Source organism: Monocercomonoides exilis (assembly GCF_001643675.1).
Source record: "Monocercomonoides exilis strain PA203 chromosome Unknown scaffold53-602328, whole genome shotgun sequence".
Classification (NCBI taxonomy): Eukaryota; Preaxostyla; order Oxymonadida; family Polymastigidae; genus Monocercomonoides; species Monocercomonoides exilis.
Window position 1 is genome coordinate 38,237 of NW_027150598.1, and position 22,353 is coordinate 60,589.

General features: G+C 32.6%; 6 protein-coding genes across 6 annotated transcripts; 1 reads left to right on the top strand and 5 right to left on the bottom strand.

The window, feature by feature from the left end:
- Positions 1-2,728: 2,728 nt before the first annotated feature.
- MONOS_18686 (uncharacterized protein) lies at positions 2,729-4,790 on the bottom strand. Its single transcript, XM_067871728.1, has 4 exons — positions 4,713-4,790; positions 4,551-4,578; positions 3,995-4,488; positions 2,729-3,933 (listed from the first exon to the last, which is right to left on the bottom strand). The coding sequence occupies exons 1-4, from the start codon at positions 4,731-4,733 to the stop codon at positions 3,166-3,168; spliced, it is 1,311 nt and encodes a 436-aa protein (XP_067720435.1). The 5' UTR covers positions 4,734-4,790; the 3' UTR covers positions 2,729-3,165.
- Positions 4,791-7,462: 2,672 nt separating this feature from the next.
- Positions 7,463-9,226, bottom strand: MONOS_18202 (uncharacterized protein). The gene is made up of 4 exons (XM_067871199.1): positions 9,121-9,226; positions 8,945-9,057; positions 8,382-8,881; positions 7,463-8,322 (listed from the first exon to the last, which is right to left on the bottom strand). Exons 2-4 carry the CDS (start codon positions 9,012-9,014, stop codon positions 7,558-7,560), a joined length of 1,335 nt encoding a protein of 444 aa, XP_067720436.1. The 5' UTR covers positions 9,015-9,057; positions 9,121-9,226; the 3' UTR covers positions 7,463-7,557.
- A 3,224-nt stretch (positions 9,227-12,450) lies between these two features.
- MONOS_14846 (uncharacterized protein) lies at positions 12,451-13,014 on the top strand (the record flags this gene model as incomplete). Its single annotated transcript, XM_067867682.1, has 2 exons — positions 12,451-12,675; positions 12,769-13,014. 2 exons carry the CDS (start codon positions 12,451-12,453, stop codon positions 13,012-13,014), a joined length of 471 nt encoding a protein of 156 aa, XP_067720437.1.
- Positions 13,015-13,256: 242 nt separating this feature from the next.
- On the bottom strand, positions 13,257-13,562 carry MONOS_14847 (uncharacterized protein; the record flags this gene model as incomplete). Its single annotated transcript, XM_067867683.1, has 2 exons — positions 13,257-13,499; positions 13,557-13,562. The coding sequence occupies 2 exons, from the start codon at positions 13,560-13,562 to the stop codon at positions 13,257-13,259; spliced, it is 249 nt and encodes an 82-aa protein (XP_067720438.1).
- A 2,218-nt stretch (positions 13,563-15,780) lies between these two features.
- Positions 15,781-17,532, bottom strand: MONOS_5876 (uncharacterized protein; the record flags this gene model as incomplete). The annotated part of the gene is made up of 1 exon (XM_067876061.1): positions 15,781-17,532. One exon carries the CDS (start codon positions 17,530-17,532, stop codon positions 15,781-15,783), a length of 1,752 nt encoding a protein of 583 aa, XP_067720439.1.
- A 772-nt stretch (positions 17,533-18,304) lies between these two features.
- Positions 18,305-20,725, bottom strand: MONOS_5875 (uncharacterized protein; the record flags this gene model as incomplete). Its single annotated transcript, XM_067876060.1, has 1 exon — positions 18,305-20,725. One exon carries the CDS (start codon positions 20,723-20,725, stop codon positions 18,305-18,307), a length of 2,421 nt encoding a protein of 806 aa, XP_067720440.1.
- Between the last annotated feature and the right edge of the window lie 1,628 nt (positions 20,726-22,353).

Consider the following 22,353-nt stretch of genomic DNA (forward strand, 5'->3'; position numbering starts at 1 on the left):
TTGCAATATTATACAAATCAAACTGACAAAACGAGGAAAAAACAAAGATAATTAAATAAAACAAATAATTTCTAACCTTTAGAAAATTGGAAAATTTAGTCTTTCCTTGCTTATTTTCCTTTTTCCCGATCAAATCCTGGAAATTGCCTGTATTTCTAAAATCTAATGAAAATCATAAAAATGCAATCAATTGAATGAACGAATACACAAAAAAATCTCACAAACTTCAGCAAACTTTATTCATGTTAATTTTTTTTCAATTTTTGTATCAATAACCGCAAATTGTGCAACGCATTAATAATATTAACATGCAAATGATTTAAGTTGTTCATGCATTGAAAAAATGTCAAATTGAAATAACTCAAAGCTGATTTGATAGCAATTCCTTGAATAACATAAAATTCGTTGTTATCAAAAAATAAAACGAAAAATCAACATATATATATCAAATATAAATAAAATGTTATGTTTACAACATTTAATACATGAAGATTCATCAGTTAAACTATTAACATTTTTGATCATTCCCATAATTATCAAATAATTTATTTTTAATTATGTGTGCCAAGATCTTGAAAAAATTTGATTTTTAATAATAAATAAATTTTTTAAATTTTATTAACTTTTGTTCAATCAAATAAAGAAACGTTTGCACACTTTTAAATACTCGAAAAAAAAAAAAAAAAAAAAAAAAAAAAAAAAAAAAAAAAAAAAAAAAAAAAAAAAAAAACACTTCGACACAAGTATTATTATTCGACCGACACAAGCCTCTCCTGTTTCATGTGTCGCAAAGGTTTAGTTGAAAGTTTGCAGTCAAAAACAAAAAAAGTGTCAATAAAAGAAAAAGTCACATTAAAAAGTTGACACTATTTGTTTTAATGAGCCCATAGTTGATCATTTCTTCTCCGCTTTCTTCATTTTTAATGTGAAATGGGAGACTATCAATGTTATTGACCCATCGCTCGATCCAACATCCATCAAAACATTCACTAAACATATGAATATTCAGAGAATTGAAAGTATTACGAGTTCGAAATTTGTGATGATGTGAGTCTTCACTGTTAGTAACAGTGCTCTTTAATATAGAAACAATGCAGCACAAAGAGCACGAATGAATTTTGTGCACTTGAAATGAGATTTTAACATCTTTATTGAGGATAATAACAAATGACAAGATAAAATTTCCAGTTTGAAATAAGAAATAATATGACAATTTTAAAAGGAAATGTGTGTGATTCTTTTTGATTTCATATTTTTTCTATCAAAATTTTCGAATTAATAATATATCACAAATATTTCGAAATCAATCAGATGTTGTGATTAAAATCATATTTGAATTTCTCTGTTCTTCTATGATAAAATGTCTTTGAACAAAAATAATTTAAAAGCAAGTGATGATTTTTTGATTAAATTTCTAAAAAAATAATTGTGTATTCGAAAATTTTACACAAACTGAAAAAATATATGATTTCATAAATAATCACACATGTTTTCTTCAATTTTGAACAAACACAAAATACATGACTTGTGCGAGCTGGCTTTACATCCTGAAAATGGTATTTGCCGAGGTATGGCAGTGAAAAATCCTTATTAAATTTTTACTTAGTAAAATTATGGAATATTTGTTTTTTTTAAAAAAAAAGAATCAAAACAAACATTGAACAAGTTATGAATCAGCATTTGCAGAATAGGATAAAAAAATAAATCACTTATTCATTGAAAAATACAATTTAATTTCTGATATGAAAAACAGAAATACAATTTTTTGTTTCAAAATGAAATTTTTATAAAGAGGCTAAAAATGATTATGCAAACATCACTTTGAAAGTTTATTGCTTTCATTTGTACAGTTTGTGTAAAAATTACCGGACATGATCGATATCTCAATAACAGCAAGAGGAATAATTCTGACAATTTTCCTCAAAATATATGGGTGATTATTTTTGAAATCATATCTTTTTTCGGAGTGTTGATTTTTCAAAGAATGTTTGTTTTTTGAAAGAAAATTTTTATTCAAAGGAGAAAAAGCATGACAATTGTTTTTTTAAAACAAATCGTTTTTCCGAATCAAAGATTAAAATGTATCCAATTAACCTTTTCACTTTTCAATTTTTTTTTTATTTGTATTCTTGAAATATTTTTGCTCCGAAATTTTTGAAAGAAAAAATATGATTACAAAAATAATCACCCATATCTCATCAATGCAAACTCATTTGATATACAAAACTTTCAAAGCAGCTTCATTTGTGCTTTGAAAAAATATATATCGAAATCTCGGAGAAACAAAATTTCCAATTTCTCCGAGATTATAATCATTTATTTTTTCTGAGCACAAATAAAGTTGTTTTGAAAGTCTCGTATTTCACGTGAGTTTGTATTGATGAGATACATTTTGAGGAAATTTAACAGAAATTTTCTTCTTGCTGTTATTGAGATATCGATCTTGTCCGGTATTTTTTGCACAAACTGTATTATGGAAATAGAACGAGAAAAAAATAACAATAATGGATGTAATAATAGATCAATGGTGGCTTTTCAATATTTAAAATCCATAAAATGCTTGAATTAATAGAAATTGTTTCTGATGACACAAATATAAAAAAAATAATGGTTTCTTTCTTGACATATTTTGATAGGCTACAAAGACTTTTTTTATTTAATATTCATGATGGATTTAAAAAGAATATGAAAAAGAAACGGTTGCCACCGGAATTTTTTACAGGTCATATCATACACATTTCCCGTTTGTTGTTATCGATAACAAAAATATTGATAACAAGAACAATACTGAAAAAAAAAAGAAATAAAAAATAATCTGCTTCATGAAATGAATTTCAAAGCAGTGAATAAAAAAAGCCAAAAAACTAACAAAAGATATATAAGAATAGAAAGCAAGATGATTTGTTCTTTAAAAAAAGAAAGCACAACAAAAGGCAACAAAGAGAAAACTGATTAAAATGAATGAATAATGAGAAAACTGTGTTGATGACACTTCATGCACAGTAGAAAGTGTTGTATCAAAATAAAATCTTTTCTTTTCTCCTTTTTTTCCCCCCTTTCGTTTGTCTGTTTGTTCATCTTCCTCTTCTTCTGCTTCATCTTCTTGATGCTTCAAAATTGTCAAATATGATGACGAAAGGAATGGAAATGAATTGTACATTCACTTTACGGAAACACAAAATAATCAGATAGATATTTTACTGGTTGATTATATCGAAGCATAAATGATCGATATGACGTCATTTCATAGAGACTTGTCATTGAATCTTCATATCCGTCTTCTTCCATCTTTTCAAATATCTTCCTTTTCGTTGCCTTTCTTTTCGCTTTGCAAATTTTTTCATTATTTTCTGCTCCCAACCTTATTGAAATATGCAGAGATAAAACCATGCATTCATATGTCAATCTGTAATTCTGTGTTGGCTGTTGAATCTCCTCCAAAAGCGCATCAACGACGTCACCTTTCAGCAAGTAATCAACTTTTACTGCTCTGTTATTTGCTGCTGAAATAAGCGGAAATAAGCAATTTCTGCTTATTTCTTTGAAATTATCCTTTGATGCTCGAAAAACCTGAATAATGCAGCTAAAAAGCCCAACAAGTTCTTTATTCTTCAATCTGCAGTTTTTAAAATAAACGTTCAGTGTTGCGAGCCACCTCATTAAAGTTGCTATCTCTTTTATTTCCTTTCCATTCGTTTTCCCTTCTCTTCTCTTCAAATCCACATTTCTTACCAGCTCTTCCAGTTCTCTTCTTGCTTCTCCCACAAAATGCAGTTCATTTGTTATCACTTCTTCCAAGCTTTTGTCGTTGATAAATCTGTAAATCAAAAACTGCCAAGCAGATTGATAGGCAAGCCGAGTCAGATTGTGGTGTTCCTGATGATGTTTCATGATTTCTTTGATCCTATTCAAATACAATTCATTTTGCATTTTCTGTTTTAAAAGGATTGGCAAAAATAAAAATAAAAATAAAAAAACACAAAAATAATCAAACCGCATAATACTCAATATTGCTTATAGCCAGCAAAGCCATTTCCACTTCTTTCTGAGCCTCCTCGTTTTCCTCTTTGTTCGATGCAATTTTCAGAAGATAAGGTAAGCAAATCAACGAAAATTCAGGTGGGAAGTCGTTATATAAAGACGCATAGCATTCACAAAGATCAGCCAGAAGCTTTTCGTTCTTTTCATCTTTCTTCTCACTTTCTTCAATAATCATCTTCTCAAATATTTCGTTCAATGAAGATTCTATAAATCCATAAACGCACGTACGTTTCAACGCATTCCAATATCCAACATGCTTCAATAACAAAATTGCATTTTCCATTGACATTTTCTTTTCTTCAATCATTTGAAATATTTTGTCGAATATTTCAACTTCAAAAATAGAACAAAATTCATCATCATCCATTCTATCAACTATTTCATTCGCTTCTCCGATTTTCTTTCTCTGTTCACTTTTATTGCAACGCTCCAGTTCAGAAAACAATTCTTTAAAAAAATAAACAAAAAATGTAATCTCCAGCAATTCAAATACAACAATGAATGCTAACCTGTGAATTGTTTTGTGTTGCTCATCTCCTGCATTTTTGTAACGCATTACATTCAGAAAACAAAAGGATTTTTGCCATTCACATTGAATTCGCATTTGTTTAAAAAGAAGAAATAGATGGAAAATAAAAACTCAAAAGAATCATAAAAATATGTGTTTATACCGTTTTTTCTTTTGTTGACATTTTGGCTGAGGATTATGAAAAGAAACAACTCTTTTTCAATTTTTCTTTATCTGTAATGGATTGAATGATCGAAAGATACACTTTGGGCTGGAATAACAACAGGCTGAATGAGAAATTGGTGAGTGAATATTTTCTGTAGGATATGCGATTTTATTTTGTGTGGTGGTACGAAACAGAGAAGACGGGGAATTGATGATGGAATTGAGTGAAATAATTTTTGTGAAAAACATATTTGAAGGGAGTACAGCAATTTCAGAATATTTGAAAGAAAATATATTGATGTATGTATATTATTTTTTGAATGGTTGTTATTCATTTTTAAAGATGTTTCCATCAGTGGCCTTCTCAAAGTTCAGGAATCTGATAAATTATATAAATGGCCATTCTTTTGCTTTTCTGAGCAGAACATCAGAAGAGAGCTGTATGGCAAGATATAATCAGCAGATGGGAGTTGCATATTTTTGCTATTCAATTGGAACAGTGGATTCAAAAAAATTAAGTTGAAAAGCATTTGATTGATAATGAAAAGGAGAATACAAACAATTGGAGAGCACATGGAAAGAAGAGAATTCGGAGATATTTTTTCCAGTGGGGAAAAAAATGGATGAAAACATAGAAAGAAGGATATTTATAAGGAGAAAAAAGGATGATGGAGAAAGGAGCACAGGGAAACAATGGAAAAGGAGAATGGCAGCATCAGTGATAAAGCAATCTTCTGCTTTTGCAATAGAAAGGACAGGCGTGAACTTTTGAGGGAATTTCTATAATCAATGCAAAACAAATTTTTTTTTTATTTAATAAATCTTTTTTCCATCCAGCCAACAGCATTTTTAATGTTGAGCTTTATTCCCAAGGACAACCCATTTCAAGTTGCATTTTTGTGGGCAGTGAGTTTTCTTCTCCTTCTCCTTCGATTTCTTCATTGACGATATTATTTTAGCTTGGCTAATGTGAAGAGCACCTTCTTCGTCTTTGTGAATTTGTTGTTTGAATCGCAATCAAATTCCATGTTGCAACATGGAATGGATCTGCCTTCTCTTGCTGCTATTGGCTGTTATGAAATTCGAATCCATCAAATGTTTCTTCATTTCCTTCAGATGAGTCTTGTTGGCCTTTGCCACTCAGCAGCCTCTCAAACAGCTCCATCAAACTCATTTTCTTTCATTTTTCATTTCAACTCTGTTTCTTGCTTCGTTCTTTCTTCAGCTCTGATGCTGCAAATTTTTTATTTGCGAAAGCAGTCATTGTGTTGAACTATGATTATTCAGTATTTGCTTCTTCTTCATTTTCTTCTTCATTTCTTCTCTTCTCATCATCATCATCATCATCATCTTCTTCTTCTTCTTCTTCTTCTTCTTCTTCTTCTTCTTCTTCTTCTTCTTCTTCAAATACTTCTTCTTCTTCTTCTTCAAATTCTTCTTCTTCTTCTTCTTCTTCTTCTTCTTCTTCTTCTTCTTCTTCTTCTTCTTCTTTATATTCAAGTTATATTTCTCATTTCAAATTCTTTTCGACAAACTATCAACAAACAAGAAACGCTCCACATCTGATATTTCTTCGTTCTTCTTGTTCTTCTATCATCATCATCAAAAAAAGCATGAGAATGTTTGACAGAATTTCTTTTTCTTTTTCTTCTGCATTTTGAATGTTTATAAAAACAGAAATATTGGAGAATGAATGGGAAAAGGCAAAAGAAGACTTTTCCATTGAACACATCAACCGTTAGCCTCAATGTTATGGATTCATTTCTTTCGTCTTTTCAATTCATTCTCAACAACCAAAAATGAAAAGTTTAATATTTGAAGGAATGCATTGTTTTTGCATTGGGCTTGAGAAAAAAGGGGATTTGGAAGAGTGGATTTTGGAACATTTCATGAATTGAAGAAAAATGGAGAAGAAAAGAACAATTTTGAGCAGAGATTGAGAGAGATCAGTCAAGGAAAGAGAATGACGATGAAAAATGAATGATTAATGAAGAAAATTTTGATTATGTGATAGCAAAGCAGCTGAAGAGGAAATACAATTGGAGCAGAACTTTTGGATGATATTGTGAGAAAAGAATGTGAATGAGATTTCTTCTCTTTCTCCGTCAATGGGCAAATGCAGATGAAAACAGAATGATGAAAGAAAAAGGAAGAGAAAGAAATGGAAATTGATCAACTTTTTGAAGAAATGAATTTTGAGATGAAATGAATGAAATGAGTGTCCTTATTCAAGAAGAAGAGATAAAAGGAATGAAGAGAAAAGCGAAGAAAGACAATGGGGAAGAAAAGAATAAAGAGATATGAAAAACTGAACAAAAATGAGAAGGGTGTGAAGAGCAATTAATCATGAATAACTTTGTTCTGTCATTCACCTTCTGAATTGGATCATTGGATCAGCTTCTTTTCAGCCATGTTTGCTGTTGCGTATGGAACTCACGAAGTTGACATCTGCATTCTTCAGCAAACACTTCTTCAGAAATGCCTTTGCATTCTTCCCAAGAGTTTTCATATCGCATTTCGCCTCTCACTTCTCGAATTCATTGAGAATGCGATGAGAAAGAAAAAAAGCAGAGTTATCAAGATGCTTCAAGAGGAAATAACTGAACAGAAAACTTTTCATGAAAAAATAAATCTCTTTGAATAAGATGGAAGACCGATATTCATACAATGACCATTATTGATGGTGATAAAAAATAATGGATTTTTTTGATTTTTCTTTTTTATTGAAAGAGGAAATAAAAATAACAATAAAAATTCTTCAATCAATTTTTTGTTATTTTGCGAAATGACACAAAATGAAAAAGACAGTTTTTGAGTCATTAAATGAAATGCGTCTCATTTCCTCAAATATACACAAAATAATCAGAAAGATTCAAAGATAATTTGTGATAATTTCTTTTGCTAAGAAAATCTATAATTTCATGAAAGCATGTGATAACATCTTCGTATCCTTCTTCTTCCAGCTTTTCAAAAACCTTCCTTTTCGTTGCCTTTCTTTCCTCTTCTTCCATTTCTTCTTTCTCCTTTTCTTTCAATCGTCTTGAAACTCTTATTAAGAATTTCAAGCCGTTAAACGCAATTTTGTCATTTAGTGTTGGTTGCTGCATCCCCTCCAAAACAGCACCAACAGCTCCACTTTCTAACAAGTCTTCAACTTTGATAGCTTCGTTCTTTGCTGCATTTCTCAACGAGCAAATGCACCAATAGCTAATTTCTCTGGATTTCTCCTTCGCTGCTTGATATATCTGAACAAAGCTTCTTATCAGCTCAACATATTCTTCATTCCACGATGAGCATGAGATAAAAAAATAATCCAATGTTCCGATCCATTCTGAAAAAATAAACTCTTCTTTCGTTTCTTTTTCATTTTCATCTTCTTTTCTCTTCCAATCCACATATTTCTTCTGTTCTTCCAGTTCTCTTCTTGCTTCTCCCACAAAATGCAGCTCATTCACAATGACATCATTCAAGCTTTTGTCGTTGAAAAATCTGTAAATCAAAAACTGCCAAGCAGATAGATAGGCAATCCGAGTCAGATTGTGGTGTTCCTGGTGATATTGGACAATCCCTTCGATCTCATTCAAGAACTGTCCTTTTTCAAATTTACACTAAAAAATAAACAAAGAGAAATTATTAATGTTTGAAAAATATATAGAAATTCTCACACATTGAAGAATTTAATCGAGTTCAAAGCTATCAAAGCCATTTCCACTTCTTTTTGAGTTATCTCATCTTCCTCTTTCTTCAAAGCAATTTTTAGAAGGCGGAGCACACAAATGACAAGTAATTTGTCATCTATAAAGTGCTCATACAACATTATATAGCATACGCAAAGATCGCCTAAAAGATTCTCTTTCTTTCCTCCTTTCTTCTTATCTTCTTCAAAAATTATCCTTTGAATTCTTTTGCTCAGTAAACATTTGTCAAAAATGTCATTCGACACTCCATTAAGCACTTTGCTGTATCCAATGTGCTTCAACAGCAAAATGGCATTTTCCATTGAAAGTTTCTTTTCTTCAATCAAATTGTTTATTTTGTTGAACAGCTCTTCTGAAATAGCATGATAAAGCATGGTTTCACTCATTTCTTCGATAATTCCATTCATTTCTTCGATAATTTTCTTTCTCTGTTCATCTTCATCGCAATCTTCCAGTTCTGAAAACAACACTTCCAAAATTATGTTAAAGCATCAATTAAAATGCTTTTAAACGACAATTGAAATTCACAAACTATTAAACTTATCTGTGCATGACAGCTCCTGCGTATAATCATTGGATTTGTCTTTATTGCATATTTCCATTCTGTCTATTTTTAGCAAAGATCAAATTTCCGCAAAAATTCAACTGAAAAACAAAAAACAAAAACAACATTGATGATTGTTGACAAAACAAAGACAAAGGCCAAACTCAATTCCTTTGATAAGTAAAATATGTGTTGAAAAAGGGGTTACAAAGAAGTCAAGATATAGGCTATATTTAGCCAAATACGAAAGAATTTTATTTCTTTTTGATCGTGCCAACAATAATTCATTTCATTGAAAAGAATGGGGTTACGAATGATATTTTGAACTCTTTGGAAGATATCCCACATGCCTAGAATTGAATATTAAAAAAATTTCCATTTCAACATTCTGAGCAACATGAAGAAGAAGAGAAAAGACTTTGAAAAGAACTTTGCAAAGAGGAGACAAAAAAGAAACCATTTGATGATTAATCGTGCGTGTGCTTCATTCACCTCCAAATTAAAATGCAAGCATTAGCATTTCATTTTTTGCACTCACGTTTTGCGTCATCTGGAGCACACCTTGATAGAAATGATTTTTTCCTGTTATTTCAGAGTGTTTGCTGGTTTCTGTGGGTATTTCGATTTCACCTATTCGTTACAGTTATAAGCTATTGGGATTCTTTTATTATTAGTTAATTTCTTGAGTTGGCCATTCGAGCTAAAGGAAAATTGATGGAGTGTATCAAGCTTTCGTTAATCCACATGTTTTTGAAGATCGGAAACATGATAACTGAATGCCTTTGGGACTGCATGGATGCAACAATGGACCACATTGTTGATCGGGCAATGAAAGAGATTTTATTCCAAAAGGCTTTGAGGCTGAGAGAAGATGACAAAAGAAGATTGTTGCAATATCGAAATCAAATTGCAACTAATTTTCGTATTTATTTCAATGTATTACTCGTTTAATGGTGATGCAACTTGTTGAATATTTTTCAATAAGGACGCTTATTACGTTTTTTGGATAATTATTATTTTTGGTTGATTTGTTAACAGTTGTTGACTCTCCAATATCAGCATGGAGTTCGAGGCAAAACTAGAAGCAACACGAACGATATCAAAATGAATTTGCCAAGACAGAACAGACTGCAATTGAAGTGTCTGATCAAGTTAAGGTGTGTTATCCAAATAAAGTCATATTTTGATATTTATTTTTTTTTAAAATTAAACTTTAATGAAAAAGAAAGAAAGAAGGAAGGAAATCATAAAAAATATGGGTGATTATTTTTGAAATCATATTTTTTCATTCAAATTTTTAGGTTCGAAAAATTTTCTTAAATATAAACAAAAGAACACTGAAAAGTGAAAATACTTATAATTGATATCTTTATCATTATTTCAGATTTTACATTTGTATTTGAAATGGTTTTGACGAACTTTTTCATTAGAATACAAAATCTTTATTTAACGACAAACAACCTTTGAAAAATCAATACCCCGAAAAAAGTTATGATTACAAAAATAATCACACATATAAAATATTACTCATTCTTTATGGACAATAATAATTTCATATTTTCACTTTTGTTTTTTCTTTTTCTTTTTTTTTTTTTAACATTGCTGTTCTTTTAACTTTTTGTAAAGAAAAAATACAAACAGCTGTGAAGAGATTATCAAAGGCAAGCAACTTCAATTTGAGAGGCGAGAAGATGTGCTTATTTAAAAAAAAGGTATTGCATCGTTTATAAATGAAAATTTTCATTCATTATTTTTCTATTTTTTTTCATTTTCTTTTTCTATTCTTTGATTTGTTTTCAGACTTTTATGAACCTTCACTCAAAAACTGTTTCTTCTTGCAGCTTCTCATCAATTCCATCCACGGCAATCTTCAGTCGCTTGTGAATGCACTCGCACTCATCGTGCTTGTCGGCCATTGCTTCTAGCAATATCTGCTGTTGAATGCACTTTCCTCTTTTCCGTCCATCCATAATCATCGAATCGCTCAGATCAACGTTGGATGGCATTCCATTATCACTGAACAGCTTCTGAAAGGAGAAAACTGCCATTAACAGAATGGAGATATTGATGCATTTGAATGAGTCTGCTGACAGATGCGAAGGTGAGAAGAAGAAGGAGAAGGAGAAGAAGGAGAAGGAGAAGAAGGAGAAGGAGAAGATGGGGAAAGAGTTATCAGGCTGTTTGACGGGTGAAGGATATTGAGGGAGAAGAGGGAAGGGATAATAGGAAAGGGAGGGAAAACAAGAGAATGATGAGAAAGGAAAAAGAAAAAGAAGAAATAAAAGATAAATAACGATCATAATAGGTAGTTTTATCAACTTCTTCTTCACCTTCACCTTCGTCTTCATCATCATCATCTTCTTCTCCTTTTTCTTTCTTTCTTTCTTTCTTTCAATGCTCTCACATAATCTCATATAACTTCTTCTGCTTCTTCATCCTCTTCGTTTGTTTGAATTTCTTCATTTTTTTGCTTTTGAATCTAATATTTTAAGAGAAACATCGAAGAAGAAGGATATTTTCGAAGAAATGAAGTTCAAACAGAAATGAGATAAAAAGGAAAAAAAAGAAGAAATATGAATGAAGAGTGAGACGAGAAAGAAGTTCCTGATTATCCAGTGTGTGATGAATGGAGATGTTATCTGGAAGGATTGAAGAGATTTTGTCGATGATAGGAAAGAAATTGATTGGATGAAACAAAGAAGAAGGGCATTTCTGAAGAAATGAAAGAAGTACAAAATGAGAAGAAAATAAAAAAGTTTATGAGGAGAATGAGGATAAAGAGAATGACGAACTTGCTTTGACAGAATATAATGAATGGAAATCGGATAGAAAGTGAATTGAAGAGATTTCAAAAGAAAAAAGTGTAAAATGGAAAAGATGAAAAGTTTGAAGAGAAAACGATGATGAACCAGAACAGAGTGCGACAACAAAGCAAGAAGCAGTTTGTTGAATATCTGAATCATTCTATCAGTTACTACATTCATTGCCGCCTTTAAGCACAGATACGAAGAGCGAGGAAGGACTCTGATAGTCAGTGCTCCGGAGAACTCATCTGTGGTTGAAAATCCACTTATAAAAGCCAGGGGACGTGCAGTCTCCTTTCCAAAGCGATGCAACGTTGAGTCCTGCGGCGTCTGAGCAGATGAGGTTGCTGTGCATGGAGTGATTATTCTGTATGGAGCTGCTATTGTTGGCGAGTCTTAAGCTGTTGAAATGAATACAACTTCAAAGCTTGCCTAAAGAGATAGCAGTAAAGACGGAGTGCATCATGTTGAATGAACAACTTTTTGAACTTGATCTAGAAGAAAAAGAAAGATAGTGCTATCTGTTTCAATGGAGAGATTTGTTGCGATGAGATGCTCGAGGTGGAAGCTGGAGCCATCGTCAAACACGAGCACAGGCGATGAAAAATTGAGAGCGGAGAGGTTGTCGTGGTAGAGAAAGAGGGAATTATCGGAAAGTGCTTGAAGGGCACAGAAGGTGAGGTGGAGGGAATGGACAGATATGTTGGAGATGCAAAGGGTGACTCGGGAAGCACAAAGGATGGTGCAGTTGAGGCAGACAGGCTGGCCGGCTGCGGAAAAGAGGGAGGAGGACACAGCGAGGGATCCGTCGAAAAAGGAGAAGAGGGAAGAGTGAGCAGATGCGAAGGAGGAGTGGAAGGAGAAGTGGCAGTGTGTGAGGATGCAGGTGTTGAGAAAGGCGACAACAGCAGAGCGGTCTGAAGACAGATCAGAAGAAATGGGGATGGGGGTGGCGAAGTGCACAGGGACAAGACTCGCAGAGACAGACTCGACGCGGATGTCGGCAAGGGAGGTCGGGGCGTCGAAGGAGGAGGAGGAGCAGATCCAGAAAATGTTGCCGATGGAAGGGGCGATGTGGAGGACGGCTGTGGAGAGGGAGGCGCAGGGGGCAAGCTGGGAGCCGCACTGGCGGGCAGAGGAGCCGGTGTCCTGGTGGAAGAATATCTGGCGGACGCGGAAGAAGGTGATGAAAGGGAGGAGGTCGACATCGAGGTCGGGGTCGGTGGGAGGAGTGGGAGGCGATGGAGTGGGTGAAGGAAGGGAGGTGAAGTGGTGGTTGAGAATGGAGAGGGGGGGGGGGGGGGGGGGGAGGGGGGCTGGCTGTGTCCAGCACGTATCCGCTGAGCTCGTCGAGGGTACTGAGGAAGAATCTGGTCATGGTCCACTTGAAATGGGCTGCATCAACCACAGCCAACAGCATGATGGGTGACACAAACACCTTTCTGCCCTTCCACACATCGTATCTGGTAAACACCAAGCGCTCGAGGGTCAACTGTCTAATAGAGTCTGCCTCCCCCAAGAACACCCAGCTGCTCAATCCATGGGTCTGTGCCTCGCATCGCAGCCTCCTCTGGCTTCGCTGCGAATATTACACATTCCCAGCCTTCGCTCCCCTTCTCCCCACCCCCAATCACACACCCGCTGTACTCCACCATACTGCTGCTCCCAGTGCACTTGATCTGTGAAAACATTGTGCTCACCACTTCGCCCAGTGATTCTTCTTCGCACAGCACCAGCCTCTAAGAGCTGATAATTATCAGCCCGAAAAACATCCTCTCCACTTTCAAAAGTCACACTTGCATCCTCTATTAGAATTGAAACTGAACCAGTAAAGACTGTTGAAGAATTCAATGAAACTTATTCACATATCCGTCCAGCTTTCAAAGTGATTTTCGAAGAAGAAGAAATAGCACAGAGAAATATATTAAAAAAAATAGTTGAATGGAATGTTCGCTAAGCAACTGAGGCAATGAAAAAAAGAAGAGAAGAGGATGAAAAAGATGAGATCATAATATTTGTGGGCTTTAAAGTGAAAAAAGAAGATATTTTTGTATTTCTTTTTTATTTTTTATAATATTTTCTTTGTAATTTTTTTCGACAACTTTGATCAATTTGTCAAAATAATTTCTTTGAAGTATTATTCGCTTTTATAGAAAAATAAACAGCAAATATTTGTATGTCTGATAAATATCTTGTTATGCTATCACATTTTCTATATGTGTTAATGTGAATTGTTTCATTTCAACAAAAGTTTTATGATCTTCTATTTCAATTTTTAAATATCTTTGCAATAACATCATAAAACTTATTTCTATATAAAAAATTGATTTATTGAGTATTGAAACAATCATTGTCATGCTTTTCAAGCAAGATAACTTATGTTTTATTATGTTTATTGAATTTTCGATATTGATTTAAAATTATTTTTATTTCCAGATATTTGAAATGAAAACAATTTGTAATGAATAAAAAATCAACTTGTAAATAACAATAACTTTATATAAAGCTATATTTTCTTCTTATTTCAAAAAATTTTTTTCTTATCAACATCTCCCTTAATGAAATAATTTATAATCAAACATCGTAATTGGTGCAAAAATTTTGCTTTTATGAAAAAAACTAAAATTTGTTCCCATTTTTTCTTCCATCGTATCATAATAAGGATAACATTCCCAAGCAAAATAATGAAAAAAATAATGAAAAATCGAATAAAATTTTTGAAAGGACTGTGTGGAACAAAATTCATGAAACGAAAAATTTTGTCCCAATTATTTGCAGTAAACATTTTCGGTGAAAAAACTTTTGCTTCCTTGGTAATTGAAAATAACAAAATCATTTCAAAAAAAAAAATATTGAGTATTTCGAAATAAACCAAAATAATAGAAATGATTATTTATTTCACAATTCATCCAAGGATAATTTATAAATAATTTCAATAATTTTTTCATGGCATGTGCTTGTGTGAGAAAATAAAAATTCGTTAATAACAATTGCCAAACATCTTATCAGAATAAAAATTGATTGAAAATCCTCAAACTTCAATAAAAAAATTTTAAATAGTGTTTAGAATAACAGCGAGCGAACAAATCATAAAAATCGTCAAGAAAAAGAAAGAAAGAAAGAAAGAAAGAAAGAAAGAGAAGAGAAGAGAAGAGAAGAGAAGAGAAGAAAGAAGAAGAAAGAAGAAGAAAGAAGAAGAAAGAAGAAGAAAGAAGAAGAAAGAAGAAGAAAGAAGAAGAAAGAAGAAGAAAGAAGAAGAAAGAAGAAGAAAGAAGAAGAAAGAAGAAGAAAGAAGAAGAAAGAAGAAGAAAGAAGAAGAAAGAAGAAGAAAGAAGAAGAGGAACAATAGAAATCTCTATCTGAGAACAATTTGATGCCAATTAAATTAATTCATGAAATTTTAATTTTATGCACCAAAAAAAGAAAATTCCATTAGTTATTTTAACTTTTCATTTTCTTCTTTCAATGAGCATTCTTTGAACTCTTCTAAATACCCTTTGCACTCGAACACTTCATACCAAACGAGAATGCTGTTATCAGCTGTTTCTGGAGCAAACTCAAGATCAAAATTTTCATCATATTTCAGTTCTAATTGTTTTCGATATTTTGCGGAGGCTTCCATGTCTTCCATTGCGATAATAAACTTTGCAATGATCTTAAAATTCTCATTTGGCTGCAATATGAAAGATAAATCCTGTTTCCCACTTTCCATTTTCGATTCGCTCAAAGACTTTGAAGATGTTGCCATTGCTTGTTTGCTCTCAGATACACTGAACGCTGATGGTGTTGCAGATGCGATGGAGTTGTTGAAGAAGAAGCTTCATTGTCAAAATTTGTTTCTTCTGCCTTTTCTCTTTTCGCTTCATTGATAGATGCCTCTGAAATAAAATTTTTTGCAAAATGATACAACTTTCTAATAAAGTTCTCGTTTTCCTCCCATTTCTTGTCGCATTCCTCGCAAAATGCAGAATATGCCCTTAACTTTGATGATTTGCTTTTCCAATTTTCTTCGACATTTTTCTATTTTTCTATTTTTTTCTTCTTCTCCCTTTTCTCCTTTTCCTTTTCTTGAATTTCATCTTCCTTTTCTTTGTTATTGATCAGTCTATCAATTACTTCTTCATAATTAAAAAATAGATTATTTATATATTCGTTTTTTTGCTTTTCACATAAATTCATCTTGATCCTGCATTCCTTAATCTTCTGAACATTTGATGGGATATCTCTCATTGGAGCAGATAACTCAATCGTTCCTTTGCATACACTTGTTTCATTGTAGAACATTGAAGCTATATCGAACGTTGCATATCTCAAAATGTCATTTGCCACCCTGTGACCAGTTCTTGGTGCTCTAAATGTTCCTTGTAACTTTCCATCTTTGATGCACAGCTTGTCAGTCTCATCATTGAATGTGTATTCGTTTCCGGGAATAAACTTAGCCATTGCTTTCGGAACATTGATTTTCTTGTAAATTCTGCACTCATTTGTCAAGAAACAACTGTGCTCGTAAAATATAATTGTTTCGTATATAATTGGTTCATCTTTATCAAGTTCGCTGATCATCTCTTGATATTTGCGCATTTCATCATCACATCTTTTAATTGCAACTTTTTCAGTTTTAACGTTGATTTTTAACAAGTCGATAGGCTGGAAATTCATTTTTCTAAAGGAGACATCAATTTCTAGCACGTCTACGTAAATATCTTTGCATAATTTGCTTGTTTCACTTGCAAGTATCTCACAGGTATTTGCAACGTCTTTCAAAATATTTGTAATTCGTTGCCTTCCTCTCATTGCTAATACCAACCAATAATACTTATTTGCCATTGTCGTGATTGAATCAATAAACGAGTTATAATATTTCGAGTTAAATTCAAGATTCACATCGCAAGGATCCCTGTAATTATTCAAATCCTCAATCTTTTCAATAATTCGTTCAACAGAGCAAGCCAATGTTGGATCATAATAAAGCAGTCTGCCTTCAGTAATTGCCTTGTCCCACAGATAGATGATTTGCATTTCTTTCAAACCAATTCTAACTTCTTCTGCTTCCTTTCCTGTCGCTCCTTTTTCTTTGCGCAAAAGTGTTTCAATAATTTGTTCAAGTGTCATATCTTTAGAAATCTCAGAAAACTTTTTGACAATTTTTCCGATTGTATCTTTTTCAAGTTTTCGAATTTTCTTAATCAAAAGATCTTGAGCTTCTTTTGTTATCATTTTTGCATCTTCATGAGTGTCTTCACTCTGATAGTTCTCTTTCATGTTTTTGAAATTTTTCTTTTGCATTATCTGGTACTCTTTGCATTTGTTTGTGAGGAACAAAATTGGAATGTCCTTTTTATTGCATTTCTTGTTCAGTATTTCCATATCAGCATACGCCTTTGTCAAACTGCTGTAATTTTCAAATTCTGTGATATAAATAATCATCACTTTTGTGGCGTATTTGTGATGGAACTGCAAGATCAACGAACTGAGCACATCTTCAGCGATATCTATTTCTTCTCCTAAGAATCCACGCGTGTCTAGCAATGTAATTTTGTCATTAAGATCGTAGGCTTCAGGTAAAACAGTTTCGGCCTTTATTTCGTCTCCCATTTTGGCTGTTTTCTCCAATCTTGTTTTTGCAACAAGTTTTCCTTTTTCATCTTCTTCCATTTCCATTCCTCTCAGTCTGTTTATTAAGGGGCTTTTTCCAACCTGACATTTCCCAAAGAAAAATACCAGATTTTCAAATTTTTCACATATGTTCCATCTCTCGTTAAATTCATCCATAATTTGAAACAAATCTTTCGTTTCAAAGACAACTTTCCCATCGCGTTTTTTGCAATCTGCCATTTGATCGGCCAAGATTTCAACGTTTGTTTCCTTTCCTTTCCCATATTAAATCTGTTTATTCCACAGGTAAAAATGAGCAATAAAGTGTTTTCGTTTTGTTTTAAATCAATAAAATTATGAAAGAAAAAAATATGAAAAGAAAAAATATTAATTTGTTTCAAAAATAGTTTTTCCATACTAATTCTTGTCAGATGTTGTTGAAATTTATAGGAGATTGTGTGATTTATAAACCCGGATTTTTAAAAAAAGTCCGGGTTTATAGATTACGATATATCTCATTTTTATCAAAAAATGCAATAGTTTTATCAAATATCATCATGCAAAAAAAAAACTTTAATTCTTTGATTTCATTCGCATATTCATGAACTTGAAACAAAGCCACAACCAAAACATAAAACTTTTAAATTTGAAATGAGCTGCAAACAATAATTAAAAACTTCAATTTTCCAACGAGAAGTTTTCAAGAAAAAAGCTAAAATCTGCATTTCTGAAAATGAAAGTCTGCAATGAAGAAGTTAAACAACAATGAGCACAATATAAATAATAATTACTGACAAATAGAATCCTAAAAATTTTAAAAAAAGATGGCGTAAAGCAAAACAACACTAAAAATACACCATTAACTTTGAAATTACCAAATCAAAATTATATTGAAGGAAAAAAAGGTTAAAAATTCTTTGTTTTGGGCAAGTTCCTTTTAAAATCCCACTTATTCGATGCAATTCAACTTTTTCACAGAATACTCATTAAATCTGGCAAGATTTGCTCCGCTTTTGTCATTTCTGCGAACAGCCTTTTTCTCATCGACTAAAATTCCCTGGAAGTTCATTTCATCCAATTTAGCCCACTTCAATTGAATGCTCAGCTTCAGCAAATTTATGAAATCTTGTTCATAACATTGAACTCGCTTCCAATATTCTTTTTGATTGGAAACTATGATGATATTCTTGCGAATTTCATCTGCATTAATCATGTATTCACATCCTTTCGCAAATTCCTCAATGTATTGGGGTGACAAGTTCAATTCGGGGAATTCTTTCTTAATATCGTTAGCTTTGGATTGCAAAATTATTTCTTTTTTATCGGTCTCTTCCTTTTTATCGGATTCGTCTTTTTTGCTGTTCTCTTCTTTTTTGTCAGCTTCTTCTTTCTTCGAGGTGTCTTCTTTTTTGTCAGCTTCTTCTTTCTTCGTGATGTCTACTTTTTTGTCAGCTTCTTCCTTTTTGCTTGCTTCTTTTTTTTCTCCTCCTTTTTCATTCGTTCCTTCGTTCTTTGCAGGATTATCTTTTTTATCGGCGACATTTCGTTTTTTTGTTCCTATCCAACTTTGTATCTTTCTTTCAATCAATTGCGTGAGTGAACTTCCAATTACAGTTAACAAGCCATTTGGCTTCACGCCGGCTGTTGGAACACCAGGACGGCTTGCTAAAATCCTCTGCCAATCGGCCTTCAGTACCAAAAATTCCTTTGCTTCATGTATCCCCCATTCCACGCATTCAGCGCCAAATTTTGCAATAGATCCAACCAAGTTAATTTGACTTAATACTAATTTCGAGAAATACTCTTCGGCAAAAGCTTCCATTTTCTCGGCATCTGATTCCATTTTATTTTGCTCTTTCTGTAATTTTTCGACCATATCTTTGTATGAGTCCGGATTCAATTTTTCTGCAATTTCTCTGATCTCCTGACTTGAAATTTTCTCATCCGGATAGGTTCTTGATATATTCTCGGCTTTTTTGTCAAAAGCTTCATTGACATTTTGCCGAAAATGCAATGCATCAGTCTTTTCCAGAAAAATCATTTTGCGAAATGGATTGTCAGCAACAACTTTGCATTGGTGAATTTCAACCCCAAGTATTGGTTCTGTCTGCGAAACATATTTGATTTTGTATTCAATAACACATCTATTGATATCTTTTCGTAGATTGGACATAGCTTTCAGCTCCTCCATAGTTTTGCCTTGCCTGTAGTTTTCATATCCTTCTAATATGTGACTTATTCTGTTTATAAATAAGCAAAACACTCCATTAATCACAGGATATCTGATCGTTGGACTTAGCTCTGTTTCAACTTTTTTGATGCATTCTTGCAATGTCGTAAGCTTGCTTTCCAAAGAAACGCTTGAGCAAACAATTGAATCGGCATTTTTAATGATATCATGAAGCAAACTATTGCTATCCACTTTACTGACCGTAATGAAATTTTCTTTCTTATAGAATCTGAAAATGCACATTGGCTTGTCATAACCACATTCGCATCCATAATCTTCGATGGCTTTTCTTAAAAGTGAAATCGAACATGCGAGCATTTCTGACTGGAGGGCAACGTCTTCGTATTTCTTGAACTTTTTATCAAAATTTTCTATCAATTTTTTATTTTCTCTTATTGCTTTAAATTGATAAAAAGGAATATAACATGTCCAAATAGGATTAAATTCAGGAATAATCTTTCTGTATGGTATGCGAAAGGAACGCTTACAGGCCTTGATGAAGTTATCACAGCTCTCTTCAGACCTCTTCCGTATTCTGTCAACATAAGCATTTCTGATATTTTCGTCGGTTTCCAAGTAACGAATGCTTTTGTCAAGTAGTTTTTGTAATAATTGCATCATCGGTGCCAGAGAATCATTAAGCCCATAATATAACTCTCTGCCATCAATTTCTTCCTCAACGCAAGGAATATAATCGTCTGCTGTCTCCCAAAAAGAAGAATTTGTCTCACAATCTTCAACTCCACCTGATAAGTCTTTTGGCCTTTTGAGTTCCAAAGAAATCCTCTGGAGCTTGTTGATGTCCTGTGGATAGTCATATAATATCTGTATTTTTCTAATCTCATTGAAGCAATCTTTCAATTCTTTGACAGACTGATTGTTGGTTGTTTCATCATTAATTCTCAAATTCTCGTCAATAAATTCTTCATAGCAGTCAATTTGTTGTATTAACTTATCAGTAATCAGTCCTTGTCCAATTTCTTCCATTATCAAATCAGCGATTTCCTGAATCTTTTTTTGATCATTTGGAGTTAAAAACGAAAATGTTTTTTGTATGCAGGAAATGGTATTATCTGCAATTCGAAGTGGCAGGTGTAAATTTATTTCATGTGCTATTGAGCTCATTTGCGTAAAATTCATAATCTAAACAATAGAATTGTTGTTTTCAAAATTAAAATAACTTAAAAAAATTAACGCCCATAATAAAAATAATCAGATCACTGAATATATAATTTTTTTGGATTTATATTTTTCAATATGAAGTTTTGTTATTTTTAAGATTCATCGCATTCCTTTAAAAATTCATTAAGCCTCTGCGACAGACCGACATTTCAAGAGCTTCTCGACAAGACGACCAACAAAACAGTTATTTAATTTTTTTTATATATTGAAAAAAATAAAAAACTAAAAAAAAAAATAATAAATAACATTACAAACTCTATGTTGCTATTTTATGTTTCAAAATTTATCTTATATCATCTTGGTTTCTTTTAATGAACATGAAAAAAATTTTTTTCTTATGAAATTTTTTAAGAAATATGGGTGATTTTTTTTGATACAGTCTGTCCAAAAAAAATGTAGATCATCCCTCAATATTAAAAAAAGAGATATTCCCACAATTTCTAGCTGAAATTACGAGAAAAATTCAATGCAAACAATTTCCTTTCTGGATGCGAGAACACCAAACAAAAGGACATTATTGAGCAGCCAAGTTCCAGATATATCAGGATACAGAGTTGAATTCATCTCAACGCATTTTTCACATCCTTTGGAAGAAATGATGCATGAAAATATTAGAATGAGAGCAGCTTTGAAAGAAAAGGAAGACAGAGAAAAAAAAATTGAACAATTCAGGCAGAAGGATACGGAGATTGAGGGAAAATGCAAAAGGCCATACACTCCAGCAACTGTCGAAAAAAGAAAAAAACTTACAGATTTATTCAGAATTTATGGAAGAAGCAAATCCGAAAGCTGGTATGCGAATGAATGTACCCTTACAAACATCACCACCAGCAGATATTTACAAAAACTGCAGATTGGAATAGATATTATTCACAATGAAAAACTAAAATGAAGGAAAAAAATAGTGAACAATGATCGTTACAAGAATCTCATAAGACAGAAAATGAAACAGAATCCATTAACCACACTTCGAACAATTTCACACGAGCTTTCTTCAACTGGATTGCATATTTCAAAATCTTCTGTACACAATATGCTTCAAGAAAAAAACAATGATTCAGATTTATTTCCGATATTATCTTTTAAGTGAATTACTGTCAGGATAGAATACACCAACATAGAGGAAAATAGGAAGTGGAGAATTTATTTTATTGAACAATTATTTCAATGCGAGAAAGATGGCGCGCTTATTTTCCACATCGATGAGACGTCATGGAACGTCAGTTGCATCAGGAAATACGGTTGGGCAGAAAAACGAGAAAAAGTATTGGTTCCTCCACCTCCACTTTTTCAATCTATAACAGCTATTACATCTATATCCATGTTAGGAATGGGCTACACAGAAGTTATTAGAGGAACTGTCGAACATGAAGTGTTTGAAGCCTATATAAAGCGTTTTCTATTATCCATAAAAAAATTACAAATCGTCTGTGATCGTAATGGATAATGCAACAATCCATCACATTAATACGGACAGTCTTGTTAAAGAAGCTGGGCATGTCGTTCTATTCAACGCTGCATATTCTCCAATTTTGAACCCAATCGAGAACATTTTTGGCATTTGGAAGTCAAGAGTTGAATCAAAT

Bases quoted from the DNA above. Each gene is read 5' to 3' on its own strand.
- MONOS_18686 (XM_067871728.1), bottom strand. From the start codon at position 4,733: ATGTCAACAAAAGAAAAAACG. The intron at 4,489-4,550 runs GTTAGCATTCAT...ATTTTTTTAAAG, and splicing joins CAACACAAAACAATTCACAG to AATTGTTTTCTGAACTGGAG. The intron at 3,934-3,994 runs GTTTGATTATTT...CTTTTAAAACAG, and splicing joins GCAATATTGAGTATTATGCG to AAAATGCAAAATGAATTGTA.
- MONOS_18202 (XM_067871199.1), bottom strand. From the start codon at position 9,014: ATGGAAATATGCAATAAAGACAAATCCAATGATTATACGCAGGAGCTG. The intron at 8,882-8,944 runs GTTTGTGAATTT...TAATTTTGGAAG, and splicing joins ATGCACAGATAAGTTTAATA to TGTTGTTTTCAGAACTGGAA. The intron at 8,323-8,381 runs GTGTGAGAATTT...TTTATTTTTTAG, and splicing joins ACTCGATTAAATTCTTCAAT to TGTAAATTTGAAAAAGGACA.